Source organism: Phlebotomus papatasi, chromosome 2 (genome assembly GCF_024763615.1).
Source record: "Phlebotomus papatasi isolate M1 chromosome 2, Ppap_2.1, whole genome shotgun sequence".
Lineage (NCBI taxonomy): Eukaryota > Metazoa > Arthropoda > Insecta > Diptera > Psychodidae > Phlebotomus > Phlebotomus papatasi.
In genome coordinates this window covers 102,143,659-102,159,460 of record NC_077223.1, presented here as the reverse complement: position 1 = coordinate 102,159,460, position 15,802 = coordinate 102,143,659, and the positions used below count along the sequence as shown (strand labels likewise).

The 15,802-nt window shown below is 33.0% G+C and overlaps 1 protein-coding gene across 1 annotated transcript in view; it reads left to right on the top strand.

The window, feature by feature from the left end:
* LOC129800474 (uncharacterized) overlaps positions 1 to 14,722 on the top strand; it is a 77,951-nt gene extending 63,229 nt beyond the window's left edge. Inside the window, exons 4-6 of the mRNA XM_055844878.1 lie at positions 10,800 to 10,937; positions 14,276 to 14,372; positions 14,443 to 14,722. Coding sequence (XP_055700853.1) covers positions 10,800 to 10,937; positions 14,276 to 14,372; positions 14,443 to 14,596 — 389 coding nt within the window. The 3' untranslated portion in view covers positions 14,597 to 14,722. The remainder of the gene's footprint in view (positions 1 to 10,799; positions 10,938 to 14,275; positions 14,373 to 14,442) is intronic.
* Positions 14,723 to 15,802: the final 1,080 nt, after the last annotated feature.

Here is a 15,802-nt window from a genome sequence, read left to right as displayed (position 1 = left end):
TTCTTGATGTATCCGTAATCAATTGAAATTTGTGAACTCGATGAGCTTCTTGAAAAAACAAAAACAGCGTTTTCAACTCTTCTGAATCAGCGTGAAGTGACAGGGATTTAGCTATAAGTTGTGAGAATCCCACTACGGGTATAATCCGTAAAAGAAATATCGTAAGATCTTGCTCATGATACAATATGGTAAAAATTGCAGATATGAAAACATAGAATAAAAAAGTCGTTGATATATATTTTCTGTAACTTTTTAAAGTCTTTCCTGGTATAAAAGATAAGTTAAGTATTCTCATAAGACGTTTGAGAAACTCTTCCAATTCCAAATATTCAGGATAACACTCGATGTACTTAACCATCTTTAGACTGTTCACAAATGACGCACATCGCGAGGAAATACAACAATTTATAGCTCAAATAATATTTCATTATTTAATCATTTTATTCCAATTTTTTGTCATTATAATACAATACTCTGTGAGATTAAAATAACCGAAGTCCTGGAAAAAGCGGACACAGTAGCGCGACTGGTGGTGGCCCAACAAGGATTCTCTTGTTAAAGGTGCGTTTGTACTCACAGCTGAAGAACAACTGATTGTATGCGAGAGCTTTATGCCAAAGAAAGGCAGGAGTAGGGTAAGTGTGCCAAATTTCGGCATAGTTGCATGTAAGCACCGAAGTCCTAAGTTTGAAATGCAATATTTTTAATTCACATTGATATTTTTTGTTACTTCCTTTTCGGGAGGGTTGTGTGGAACCTTCAAGACTAGGTTATCGTTTTTGTTTTCTTTAAATCACTTCCTAAAATATTGAAAAATTAATAAAAATATGGACATTGCTTTGGGTAGTATTTCGGCCACTTTGTGTGAAATTTCGGCCACCTTTTTTCTGACCACGTTTTGTGATGGAACGGATAGAAAATTTCAAAACGTCATACGGAACGAGTTTAATATTTAGTTTAATACGTTTGTATGACCCACAAGCCCTGAGATCTTCCGTTTAAATTGTCCTAAACACCTGAAGAGTAGTATCTCAAATTTACGCGCAGATTCCCGTAGCAATTTGCCCTTCCTGAACTCTTCCAATGACTTTTTCACATCATCTTTTTCATAGAAACGATGGTTTTTTTCTCTGGACATTGTAGAATTCAGAAATTGAAAAAGAAAACATAAAATGAATAAGAAATTTAGGAAAACAAAAGATGTGGCCGAAATAGGCAACACTACCTCACCGTAGAGACACTCACAAAGTATATACTTTTTTACGGGAAATACAGGATCCAGCTGGGAAATTTTACCCGAAATTTTAAGATTGATTCACTATTAACATAAACAGAAACAATCTTTAATGAAAACTAATCAATTTTCATGAAAAACACCGAAGGAAAACCTTCTGCACTTCACCACAAATCACAAGACTGCTAGAGACACAATCGATCTGTCACATTTTTTGTAAGACTCTTTCCACACTGAGTTTTTACAACACAATTTAAATTCAAATTATACCTAAAATTTAACTGTATTTGTGTTAATACATCCTAAAATGAATAAATATTAGGTGAGATTCTTAACAATCTCACCTACTATAATCCTAACAAAATTTCATGTCGTCCGATCGACCTCAAACTTGGCCAAAATGTGTTTCAGCACTTCCTGATCACGAATATATATGTGGCTATTTTACGTTCCCGGCCGGCCGGCTGGCCGGCCGGCCGGCCGGCCGGCCGGCCGCTCTTTGGAGCTTAATAGCTCCTAAACTAAAAAAGATATCGACTTGCGGTTTTCGGCAAAGGTTATATATCGGGTGAAAATTGCAACTTGGTGCATAGACCCCCCACCCCCCACCCCTCCTTCCGCCATTTTGAAGACCCCCCTTTTTTTGTTTTCTCAATAGCTCCGCCCCTATGGCATCGAGCGGGCTCAAATTTTAGTATGTTATAGCTGGGCCTTAGAGCTTTCCATCAATACCAAACTTAAGGTCCCCCGACCCCCCTGACCCGAGCTATAAGGGTCCAAAAAAAATTTCTTAAAATGGCCATAACTCCGGTCCTAATTGTCAGAATTTAAAAAGTGAGGGCTTTTTGGAAAGCTCTCGTGAAATGCCACTTCCCCTTCTAACATCGCAAGTTCATAAAACCACCGCTAGGGGCGCTATTATTAAAAAGAAAATTTTTAAATATTAAAAGTTAAATAACTCAAAAATTCCATTGTGCATCCGGCTGAAATTTTAGTATGTTGTAGCCGTTGATTATACCTATCAAACAAAAAAAACCTTAAGTCGATCCATAACCCCTGACCCGAGCTATAAGGGGTCAAAGTTCGAACATTGACCGGCCTCTATCTCCGGTTCTAATTAACATAGCGACCTAAATTTTACCTTTTTGGTTTCGCCTCGATGAGCACTTTCAGATGGAAGTTCAAGAAGTCACCACAGGTGGCGCTGTGATAGCGTCAAAATTCATCGAAATTCAAAGTCACTTTTCTCAAAAACGGCATTGTGCAAGTTAATGAAATTTTAGTATGTTGTAGTCCAGTCTAGGACGTTTCCAAAATGGTGCGTATGCGCGCTGTGGTTTCAATAGAACCGGAGATATGAGGGGTCAAAGTTCACGAAATTCAAAAAATCATATCTCCGGTTCTATGTGACCGATTTTGATGAATGAGGGCTCAAACGAAAGATCTCACCAAATGCTACAACTTTCTAGAATATTTGAACTTCGTGGGACCAACACCAGGGGCGCCACAGTCGAAAAACCAATTTCAATATCACATAACCTCAATTATCTCAATTGTCGCTGAACCGATTTTGATGATTACTTCAACATAATTGTAGAGCACATTTGTCTCTACATTTCGTCCATACATCATTTTCCACTCAGACTACGCTATCACTCCGATTTTGCCGTTTAAGTGTGAAAAAATGATTTTCCCATAAAAACGCTTTGAAATCACTCAGATGCCAATTTGACTGCCTCTACTCCACCAAGACACTTAAAATAGGGTTTTAAATGGAAAGTCCCACAGAATACAACAATTCTTTGATATAGTTGAAGTTTAACAAATGACTACTTGGGGCACTCTGGATGAAAAAACGAGTTAAGAAACATAAAACCTCGCTTATCTTGGCTTCTGAGTAATCGATGAGTTCAAGTTCTACGGCAAAATTATAGAGAACATTCTGATCTACATTTCACCCATATACCACTTTTGTGCCAGTTTATCCCAATCCTTGATATTTTGGTTTAAATACAAAATTTGTATAATTTCACAAATTTGATTCAAGATAACTGAATGGCGTCTCCCAACTTCAGCTCCAAATCGAATTTGCATGCACTCCGAGTTAGCTCACGTTAAGAATCTCACCTACATAAGCCGGTTAGGATTATCTGTCCCTTTGAAAGCAAAATGAATTAATTGACTATTCGAAGATTACATACATAATTTTAATTAATGTATTTGCATGGCCGAAATTAGAAGCTGGCCGAAATTTGGCACACTTACCCGAAATACTACCCAAAGCAATGTCCATATTTTTATTAATTTTTCAATATTTTAGGAAGTGATTTAAAGAAAACAAAAATGATAAACTAGTCTTGAAGGTTTCACACAACCCTCCCGAAAAGGAAGTAACAAAAAATATCAATGTGAATTAAAAATATTGCATTTCAAACTTAGGACTTCGGTGTTTACATGCAACTATGCCGAAATTTGGCACACTTACCCTACAACTCCTATCGTTTTATAAGAAAAAATCTATGTATGATTTTTCGGAATTGAGAGAGTATTATTTTGAAAGTTCATTATATATGTAGAATGATATCTCTTTACTCTCCCATACTCTTACACCTGCAATATTTTTAATACCTTTAATACCACTATTTATCTGCAATTCATTTTAATTCAACTGAGCCTTCGGCTTGTGGTAAACGAACTTACTCATCTGATTGTAAAACACAAACAGAGGTGGGCATTCTGGAATTCGTTGGGAAGATACAACTCACTCAGAGAAAACTCATCAATTTGAGTCAAATTTTGGAATGATCTAAACACTTTCTTGCTCTTCTTTTTGTTTTTATTGGCCGACGTTTCGATCATTGGTTGGGACCTTCTTCAGGGCCTACATACCATTTTAAAACATGAATATGACAATTCAGAAAACGCATTATAAAATAGACTTTTCTACAAACTCACATTTTAAAAGTATATAGGCCCTGAAGAAGGTTTCAACCAAGAGTTAAAACGTGGGACAATAAAAACAAAAAAAAAAGTGCAAGAAAGGTTTTAAACCGAAATTCCAAAATTTTACCCAAATCATATCCCAACTTTTTCCACAGCTTTCGGCTCGGTCTCCAAGCCTTCATCAGTGGTCAAGTCTTTGAAATGTTCTCTATGATTCTGTCATTAATTCGATCAGGATGTTCACAGGACATGTAGAGGGAATGGGGCACTTGTTTTTACAATGTTCTAAAATTTCTCTAACACCGTTTTTCACAATTTTCTTCACTTTTCTTTTTTCTTGGGTTTTTTCGAGGTATCCAGCAGCTTTTCTTTGTCCGCACTGAGAAATTATGAAGTGTCAAAGGTCAATCATTTTAGAGAGTTCAACTTTAAAGAAAAATTGCTCAAATATGGTTTTACTGGTTTAACATAAGAGAAATCGGCGTACCACCAAACATGGGGTAGCACCGAATAGTGATTTTCATTTGTGAACTATCTGGAATATGACGAACATTTCTTCAGTGGACGAGAAGCATCTCTATAGTGCCTATAAATTCCTATAAGTCTTGTCCTCTGAAGTCTCTAATTAAAAAATTGCAGCGTTCGGTGCTACCCCGTTTTCAGTGGTGCTCCAGTTTCCCCTATGACTACTACATTTCGTTCATTAAACTTTATGAGTTCAAATTATTACTTTTGTTGATTTTAGTGTCCCTTAAAATTGTCGTATATGAATAAATATATAAAAAAAAGATCCAAAAAATAGAAAAGGGACATTTAAATCAATTTCCGATTTCGTAATGGTAATGATATTTTATGAATGAATTTAAACTGTAGGAACCCTGTGATATATATAAAAGCCATATGATAGGATAATCCGAGTTCTTTTTCGTGAATTCGAGCATTCCACAGAGCTTGGACGCTTTGCAATCTTTTTTATTTGTTAAATTCGAATTTTTAAACATTTAAAAAAAGAGAGTAAGAAAACTATAAAGGAATGCACTGAACCTATTAAAATAAATGAAAACCAGTGACCAATAAACTTGTGATAGGTAAGATCACGAAAAAGAATATCTTCAGACAAATAAGACGACATTTATTGAATATTTGTTTGTGTACTGTACACGTAATGTGAATAAACCCACCTGTTTAGCCGTAATTTATCTACAAAATAGGAAAAAGAGAAATTTTAGAAATTCTAGAATCTTGCATAATTATTTATGATTTTCTTTCTATAGCTCAAGGTGTACAAACTTATTGAACTAATATTAAAATTTTATTATATTTAAGCATTACATAAAATTTTGAAATTACACTGTTTCTTAGAATAGTGATATAACACTGTAAATGTAGTATCTCCTTTTCCAATGGAATCGTTCAACAAAAAAGTTAATAGATAAAATTGACAAATAAACTTGAAAGAATAACAATTTTTTTTATTTTCAAAGTTAATGTATTACGATATAGCGCATGATATTTTCTATAGATTTTGAGATACATAATATTTGTTAATTGCTTAGTTTTGAAATGCGTGTACCATCAAATTCAAATTTTAAAAATAAATCTGATACAGTTATCATCTTGAATTTTAGATCTGCAAAACTTAGGCTAAAGTATAGAGAATTGTAAGGAAGGATACACCAGCCTTAACAACATCAATAAACATCTTCAAGTTGATATCATACATTCCAGCTGCTTTTAGACCAAACGTCTTTTGTGACATAAACATCATTATTAAAAGGATCTTTTGCTCTTCTAAACCTAATTCATACCAATTTGTGAGATACAATTCTGTTGAAAACCTTTCCGTTTTTGAATACATGAGCTCCCCAAAAATACAAATAACTACAAATTGTCCATGTACTAATACAAACAACGGGATAAATGATTCTTCGTTTAAAACTAGAAAAAATACGCATAAGATAAAAATTGCACTGGATGCAATTTGAACTGCATTAAAAAAGTAAAAAACTTCACTAAACATATTGAATTTTTCAAGAATATTGCAATGGAATTTATAAAGTTGGATTAAGACTCCTTCTTTGTTATTAAAATCGAAGTTTTTGATATGTAGTATGATGTCTTGAAAGATATTAAGAACGGCTATAAAATAGAATCCAATAATAATTATAACCGTGTCGGATATTGAGACGATAATAGTTGATATATGGATACAAATACACTGATGAACGTGCTGATATAAATGGCTGGAATTTGTACTTGGGAATACTCCAGGGACAACAATTGCCATTGAGTCAGTGAAAAATATGTAAAATGACATCCCTACACTAGCCATTAGCATACCTGGAAATAGAATTCTACTTAAAAAATTTAATAGACTATTCTTGATCATCATTTTAAAAAACCTTACCTCAGAATTATCTTAATAAGGCCTAGGCTTCTTTTTAAGTGTTTCATATGAATTTTTGCTGAATCAGTTATCAAATCAAATTCATGAACTTGATGAATTTCTTCAATAAAGAGGAAGAGAATTTTCAATTTATTTGGTTGCATGATAATTACCAAAGATTTAATCAGAACTTCTATAAATCCTGTCGTAATCATCGTTCTTAGAAGAATTGTCATAAGATTCCATTCAAAGTACACAAAAGTAAAAAGTGCAGATATTTTACTGTATATATTGTAAATGAGGACAAGGACAAATTTTTCGTATCCTCGTAGATATGTCCAAGGTTTGAAGGATAAGTTCAAAATACGCAAAAGGCATTTGAGAAACTCTTCTAATTTCTGATATTCAGGATAACACTCGATATACTTGACCATCCTTAGACTTCTCACAAATGACTAACATATCGTCAGAAAATATGTCAATTTATAGTTTGAACTTTTCCATTGATAATTTGATGTGTTTTACTTTCTTTTAATAGCATATACAAATAATACATTATAAAAAGAAAATGTTAATTAAAATAAATTACTTAATTTTCCATTGATTTTTCTTTCTAATTGGAAACACTTGGAAATACGATATAGGGGAAAGTACTCTCCCTTCGAATGTTCATGCCTTCGAATAATGTGAATTTCTTTTACTTTTCCTAAGATATTTGCACATGATCGTCGCATAATTATCAATAATTCATAATAAGCTATTTAATATAAATGTATAAGTCTCTTAGGAAAATTTTTTTCTAAAGAAAATTCACATTATTCGAAGGCATGAACGTTCGAAGGGAGAGTACTTTCCCCTCTACCTTTTAAGAATATATTTATCATGTTTTTTTTACAATATTTATAAGTAAAAAATCGAAATATTCTAAGATACCGTTTGAAAACTAACAATAAATTACAAAAATTGGACTTATATTTTGAAAAGCCTACCACTCATTCAAAAACTAAGTAAAACGACTACTAGTATTAAGTTTACACAATAAATAATCTTAAAATTATTTATCATCTTTCTTAATTTAATTAAAATGATGCACAATACACATCACAATTTATATCTTTTGATTTTGTGTTCTTAGATTTTGTCAAACAAATTAATTATAAGGGCTAGAGCCTAAAAATCAATAAAATTTATGCCCAACGCACAATAACTTTTGTTTTGTAAACATGTTTTTGATACTTCTATGAGAGTGAGTGAGACCTAGATCTAGTCATCTTGCTCACTCTCATAGGAAATTTTGAAAACATATTTACAAACAAAAGTTATTGTGCGCTGGACATTATACAGAATATTATTCGAAAATATTACAATTACTAAGTAATAATATTTTATCTTTAAACGAATAAAATTTACATAATATGCGAACTACCTCAACTGAAAAACCTTATTTATTTACTTCAAAGAAAACCAAGACTAAAAATGCTAGAAAATGGTGTTTTATTTTTGAAATTCAAGATTTTTTTTTATAATTTTAAAATTAACCCTGTAAAGTCCACCACAGGTTATGGTACGTACCAAAAAAGTAACATTGTCACAGTTTAAATTGGAAATTGTCAATATCCACTGACTGAGAGAAATACGAAAAAGTTAAAATAACATTCCAGAAATGTTTATTATACCCTGCAATATTGATCCGAAATCGGTGTAAATATTATGCTTTTTATGTGTATTAGGGGTTAAAGTTACCCTTTTTAATGTTGATTTTACCCTTAAAAAAGGTGTAAAATTAACATTAAAAAATTGTTGATATATTTTTAGACCTAAAAAGTGTTAAAGTTATGAGGAAAAAAAGTTAATCGCACCCCGTTCTTTTCTCAGTGTCGGGGATTAACACTACTGGAGTCGCACTGTATAGGATCTTAGGAGTATGGCCTGGTCAAAATCCGAAAACCGAAATCCTGAAAATTTCAAAATCCCGAACGCAAAAACCCGGCAAATATCGCAATCCTGAAAGGCAAAATCTCGAATCCCGAACAATCCCTAAATCCAAAATTTCGAGAAGCTAAAATCCTGAAAGCCTAAATACCGAAAGGTTAAATCCCGAATGAGCCGAAATCTCAAACGGCTCACAATTCCAAAAACCCAAAATTTGGGAAATTTAGTTTCACTTGGACTGGTCAAAATAATTTTTTTTGTGTTTTGGGAAATTATTAGTCTCACCTATTTTAGGGCAAAGTATATGACAAAAGGTAAATTATTCAGGATTTTAGTCCATTCGAGATTTTGGCCATTTCAAGATTTCTTTCTTCCGAGATCTTAGCTTTCCAGATTTTGGCCCCTTCGGAATTTTGACTTTTCGGGATTTTGGCCCTTTCTAGATTTTATTTCTTCCCGGATTTTGGCTTTAGGGTCTTTGGCTCTTTCAGGATTTTATTTCTTTCATCATTTTGACTTTTCGAGATTTTGGCCCTTTGAAGATTTTGTCTTTTTCCGGGATTTAGACTTTACGGGACTTTAGCTTTCGAGATTCTGGCCTTTCAAGGATTTAATTTCTTTCGGGATTTTAGGTTTTGGGATTTGGCTTTCGCGAATTTGTCCCTGTCAAAATTTGGGCTTTCGGGATTTTATTTCTTTCGAGATATTGGCTCATGCGGGATTTTGACTTTAGGATTTTGGTTTTCAGAATTTTTGCGTTTTTGGGATTTTGGTTTTCAGTATTTTATCTCTTTCTGGAATTTGGTTTTTTTTTGGATCTTGGCCCTTTTGGGATTTTGGCTTTTGGGAATTTGTCTCTGCCAGAATTTGGGCTTCCGGGACTTTATTTCTTTCGAGATATTGGCTCATGCCGCATTTTGACTTTGGGATTTTGGTTTTCAGAATTTTTGCGCTTTTGGGATTTTGATTTTCAGTGTTTTATCTCTTTCTGGAATTTGGTTTTTTTTGGATCTTGGCCCTTTTGGGATTTTGGCTTTTGAGAATTTGTCTCTGTCAGAATTTGGGCTTTCGGGATTTTATTTCTTTCGAAATATTGGCTCATGCGGGATTTTGACTTTAGGATTTTGGTTTTCAGAATTTTTGCGCATTTGGGATTTTGGTTTTCAGTGTTTTATCTCTTTCTGGATTTTGGTTTTTTTGGATCTTGGCCCTTTGGGATTTTGGCTTTTGGGAATTTGTCTCTTTCAGGATTTTGGATTTCGGGATTCTAGCCCATTCGGAATATTGGCTTTCGAGGTTGTACCACTTTTGGGAATTTTATTTCCGGGATTTTGAATTTTGAGATTTTGTCTTTTTCGGAATTTTGACTTCCAGGATTTTGACTCTTTCGGAATTTTGGTTTTTTTTTTTTTGAGATTTTGACCCTTTAGCTTTAGAAGTTTTGTCGTTTTAGCTTTTGACCCTGTAGGAACTTTGACCAATTTCGGATTTTGTCTCTTTCAGGGTTATGGATTTCTGTATTTTGGTCGCCATCGCTGAAGAATATGATTATTATTGCATATAGTATATTTGTTCTCTCGTTGTGAATCACATTATATAATTGACGATAAATTGTAAGACGCTTTGTAGATCGTTTGAAGTTATGGATCAACAATTTGCTCTGAAAGTCATTTATTCCATTTTTTATGTGAATAAGTAGAATTATTTTGCAAAAAAACGGGCAAAAACTCTGCATTTTCACCAATTTTTGCATAAAATAGCGCCATCACGGTGAAAGTTCAAAGAGATTGCAGTTAAAATTGTGCTGTAAATCTCCCAAAATATAGGATAATTTTTCTGCATGGTCACAACAAGAGAAAGATTAATAAATCAGGGAGATAAATGAACTCAAAAAGGAGGACTAATTTATTTGATCCCAATTTAAGTGTTTGCACGAAAAGTTACGATCAACAGCACAAAACAAGGAAGGTAGTGATTATCTCCTCCTCATCTTAAGCATCTCGCACGATGATTTACTAATGACTCTGTCACAACTACATTTTTCACTCTCACTTGAAATTGAACAGAAGGGGTATTTTTGTGCGAAGAATAATTATCAAAACACTCATAAATCAATCGTATATGCGGAAAATTTAAACTTCTTAAAAAACTATACAGGTTTTTTTTTCTTCTGGGCCGGTAATTCTTTTAAGAATAAATTCTCACCCACGAAATTTTTGAGACGCAAAGTGAGACTAAAATTAACTACAAGAGTGTTTGGGGAGAGACAATTAATTGAGGGAAAATCTCTTGTTTTTCTTACAGATTACACAAGAACGCAGGCCACTTTTGCCATACTAACACTCCTCATCATGTTTATGGGATTCTTCTTCTCAATCTACACTTTTCTCAATCCTCGCTACATGTTCAAGCGTCTGGCAGGTGGAATTCACTTTATATCGGGTGAGTATATAGTGAAGAAAGCATCCCCTCAAAGACCAATTTCCAAGGAAGGATGGGGAGTCAAGTAAAGAAAAGGAAGTAAACCGAAAAAAACACTCAGAGAAAATATTCATTTTACTATATGCAAAACTATTGGATGGTAATGAGATTGAGAATCTAATTTCAGTTATACCTATATCTTAAGATAAGCTTAAGATGACTTATTCTTAAACATTTTTTAAACTCTACTTATGCCCTAGACACACTTACGACTTAAGCCGAGAGAGGACTTAGTGGAAAATGATGTAAATGAAGTTTAACCATTATATCGAGTATAATTATGCTAAGATGTCTCTCGGCTTATTCTCAGGTGTGTCAAGGCCCTTAGCTTACCTATTGAGTTTATAAGTAAGTTTTTTTAACTAACCATCAGATAGCGTTTTCTTAGCATGTTGCATCGGGCAATACTGCCTCTAACTTAATCATGCAACGCCATCATTTAGCCTAAAATTATAATTGAAGCTAAACATTTAAAGAAACAAATACAATATACTAAAGAATCATTTCCTTCCATATATTGTCTTGCAAAATTGTAAAACTTCCTAGAATCAAAAATTCTTACAGTTCGCTTTTAATGATATTGGTTCGGTTACATATACAGTGACTCTTAAAAGTGAAGTGTCTTACTCTTAATAGCCTTTAATGACTGAGACTAGACACACTTACGACTTAAGCAGAGAAACTGTTTAACTTAGTTATAATCAAAATAATTAATTTATTATTGAAAGGGCTTAGTTGGTAAGAAACTGATGGGAATTTAGTCAAATCTTTTGATTATAATTACGTTAAGACACCTGTCGGCTTAAGTTATGAGTATGTTTGGTATAAGGCTGCTATAAGAATTTATTTTAGACACAGACTTCTTGTTATAGGCCTTTTTAAAATGAATGCCTCTTCAAATTTTCGTTTCTAAAGGCCTCTACACATTGGGTCCAATTTTCGTCAAAAATTGCATTTTTGACGGAATTTTGACATTTTCACCTACACCAATGCAGACAATTTCGCTCAAAAATGCAATTTTTGACGAAAATTGCTCCCAATGTGTAGAGGCCTTAATAAAGTAGCTACGTTGCTTATTAGGGTACTTATTTATACTACAGTTCCTTCTCCAAATAGAGTCTAATAAAAGATATTCATCTTATAAGAGTAATTGTCAAAGATCAATAAAACATGTATTTTTTCTTATAACTTAAAAATTTATAATCTTTTTATTTTAGAACATAATAAAGACTTCAGAAATATTTTAAGTAGCCATAAACCCTTATATTTTTGAGGTTAGAATTTTATACAATTCAAATCAAAAAAACATTTTATGTTAGTATTTATTTTACGTAGATAAATTTTGATTAATAAATTCTTTTACTCTGGTAGATTGAGCAATTGTGCAACATATGTATTACATTATTAAGGTTAGGCATAAGATAACCTAAAACCTGTCTGTCAAATAAAAGCATAAGGGCCTTGACAGACTTGAGCATTAGCCGAGAGACGGCTTAGCGTAATTATATTCGAAATAATGGTTAAACTACATTTCCATAATTTTCCACTAAGCCGTCTCTCGGCTTAAGTCGTAAGTGTGTCTAGGGCATAAGAAGCGAAATCCCTTATTCTCTTAAGAAGTTAGTACGCCAAGTGAAGTTATACTAAACACAACGTTCAAAAATTTACTGTAACTTTCAATGGAGAAAATTTCATTAATCTATGAATATAATATTTTCAAGAATTTTTCAATTTCAAAGGTAATTGAAGCGATTTTAATTTTATTTCAGAATATTTTGATTTTTTTTGAAGTCTTTATTTGACCCTATAAGAATATTAAATTCTAACCTAACATTTTAATTTATCGTTGAAATTGAAGTAAAATCAATTTGGGTTGTAATTAAATACTTTTTACATATAAAATATTTAAAAATTGCTTTATTAGGTTATGTTCCTCACATCAGCATCAGCAAATTATTTATAAAAATTGTTTGGTCTGTCAAGAAATCTGCAAAGTTGAAGCCCTGAAGTCAATCACGTGATTAATCGCCTTGGACGTGAGAGGCTCCTCTAAAACCCTCAGTGTTCCTCCTAACGACATATTCCCTACGACGACGCGACGATCTAGAATGAACTAATTCTCAAAACTAACACAACTAAGATTTAGAAAGCTTTTAGGGGAAATCGGCGCCGCTCCAAGAAACATCTCTTATATCAATTCAAATTCCATCGAGGGATTTAACCGTTGTGAAGAAGCTAATGCTAACATAATTGTTCGATTTTGAGGAACTCTAACATTTGTTTGGACAAACGTTTGAATAAGTTTCTAAAGGTTATGCTCAACATAACCTCATATTCAACATAACCTTAAAAACTCTTCTAAATTGCTTATTAGACTTGTTGAAGAAATCAGATTAGACCTTGGATTAGACCCGTGAAGTCTGAATTGAAGATTTAAAATTTATTTTATTTATTAGTAAAAAGAATTTTTTGAAAAAAATTGCAAAGAAACCTTAATAATTATTTTCTTTATTTGAATTTCGTCATAAATTTAACTTTCAAAAGATATTGGGATTTTTTTTTCTTGATATTTCCTTAGAAATGCAGATAAAAAAAAATTTCAGTTATATTGCTCAGAGCAAGAATGAGCTATTTTCATAGCTGCTTATATGTATAAAGGAGTGGCATGTTTGAATTAAAAATTAGCTTTGCTAATAGCAGGTTCAGAGGTTAGATTTAACCAGGAGCATGACGTTTCCTGTGTTTCCCATATGTTTCTAGCGTGCCGAAAAAATTTTTGGGTTTATTAGCTATTTTCTTGTATTGTAGAATGAATTAGGAAATAATACAAATACAAAATAAAAGTCAATTTAATATAGAATAGGCAACCGAAAACCCCAAATTGGCAACCTACGTAGTTTTGGAGATATCTCGTGAAATGTGTACGAAAGCAGGAAAAAATTTACACTAAAACTGGTCGCATTTTTCAGAGCTAATGTCACCCCCTGGATTTAACGCAATAACAATTTTTCGCATAATTTAGTAGCAATCTAAAATTAGACAATAAGTTTTGGTTATTTGGATTTTTTTAATAAAAAAATACGTTACAAAATTCATGTTTTCTTTTAAATTGAATATATTAACTACCACTAAATCCGCCACTCAAAATTTAAATAAATTTTTCTGAGTGATGCCTTCGCATTTAGAGTCCATTAGGAAAAGTTTTATTCACCTCCTGCACTTTATTGATTCTCCCAGGAGTTGGCATTCACCACCCATTTTCCACCTCTTCTTATTTGCATGTTCTCTCTTGTTTTCAGCGGCAACCGGTCTCGTTGTTATTCAGGTGTTGGCGGCTTCCATTGAATATCAAAAGGAACATCTCGCTTACACTTTCCCAAGAGGCGCCACTTACACGTAAGTGACTTCCAACATTCGTGACACTTCCCTCAAGCCAATAAATTGTCTTTCTTATTTTTCTCTGAAGATTTGGATATGGTATCTACCTGGCGTGGATCTGCTTTGCTGTTAATCTCGTATCGGCAATTCTGTTCTTCTGGTACTCGAAGAAGAAGAAAGGCTCCAAGGCGCCTACCGACGAAATGGGAATGGCTGATGAACCCATCAATATTGGACGATAGTTTCTGGATTTACTTTTTATTGCCCGAATTTTAGTGCACAGAAAACCTATTTTTATCTGTTGAAAAATGTCTTCACTTTGTTCTGTTATAACGGCTCTCTTTTGAATAAAGGTCACTGAACGAAAAGGAGAAGTTTGGTTGATTTCAACGTTTGCCACATCTTCGTCCTGACTACAGCGCCATTATTGTGGGTGTTACTCATGTTACTGTTAATGTTAACCCTTTCATGCCGATAGAGATCTATCGGATCTGTCTGAATTGAACTGACATAAGAAAATTGTGTTTTTTTTCTTTGTAATTTTAATTTACTTATTCATTATAATTATCTACATAATTTTAATTTTTCGTCATTCAATTTAAATATTTTAAAAATTATTTTCTTACGCAATAATTCATTGATCTTTCAGATTTTAATAGTGTAAAACAGACCTGTTCTCGTTAAAAGTCGTGTAATATAGGATATTTGTGTTGATAATTTTAATGGAAATTACAGATAGCCATACGGTAACACTAATCCCGCTTATTTACGGTGCCATGATGAATACATTTGCGCCAAAAAAAACATAATAGAAAGAAAAACTCACATAAAAAGAAATTGTCTTCTTGATATCTTTGTCAGAAGGCGGATAGCTCTTCACTACACACCCTTTTACTTGAATCTTGCAAAAATACAAAGAAATTAAATGAAAATATCACTTCAAATGGAAAGTTCTTAAATCACGTGCAATTCAACTGTGAGGGAGAGATAGAGACACAAAAAACTCATTTGACAAACGTCTGGCGGCGCCGCGGTTGTAAAAAAATCTCTGAAATGCGACAAAATATTTTCTTCTCTATTTTATCCTTATTAGCAGATCGTGTCCCTTCTTGTAACATGTACTTTTGCATTCCTTATTAACCAAAATAGTGTAGTACAAAAGCGTTTTTTCTCAAACCTATCCTGAATTTTGGGACAGGTCAAAAGAATATGAGTTTTCCAGCTCAAAATTTCATCCCAATGTTTTTGTTGTAATATCGACAATTATTCACAATTAACCCAAATAACTATATTCAACTAAATTATTAAAAGGATTTTCTTGTGAAAATGACTTAACTCTAAGGAATTAAATAATTTTCACAATAAATAACCTCTCATTTTCTCTACGTGAATTTTCGCGGCATTTCGAAGAATACCAACAGGCACCACCAAATTCACTTCGGCTTTTC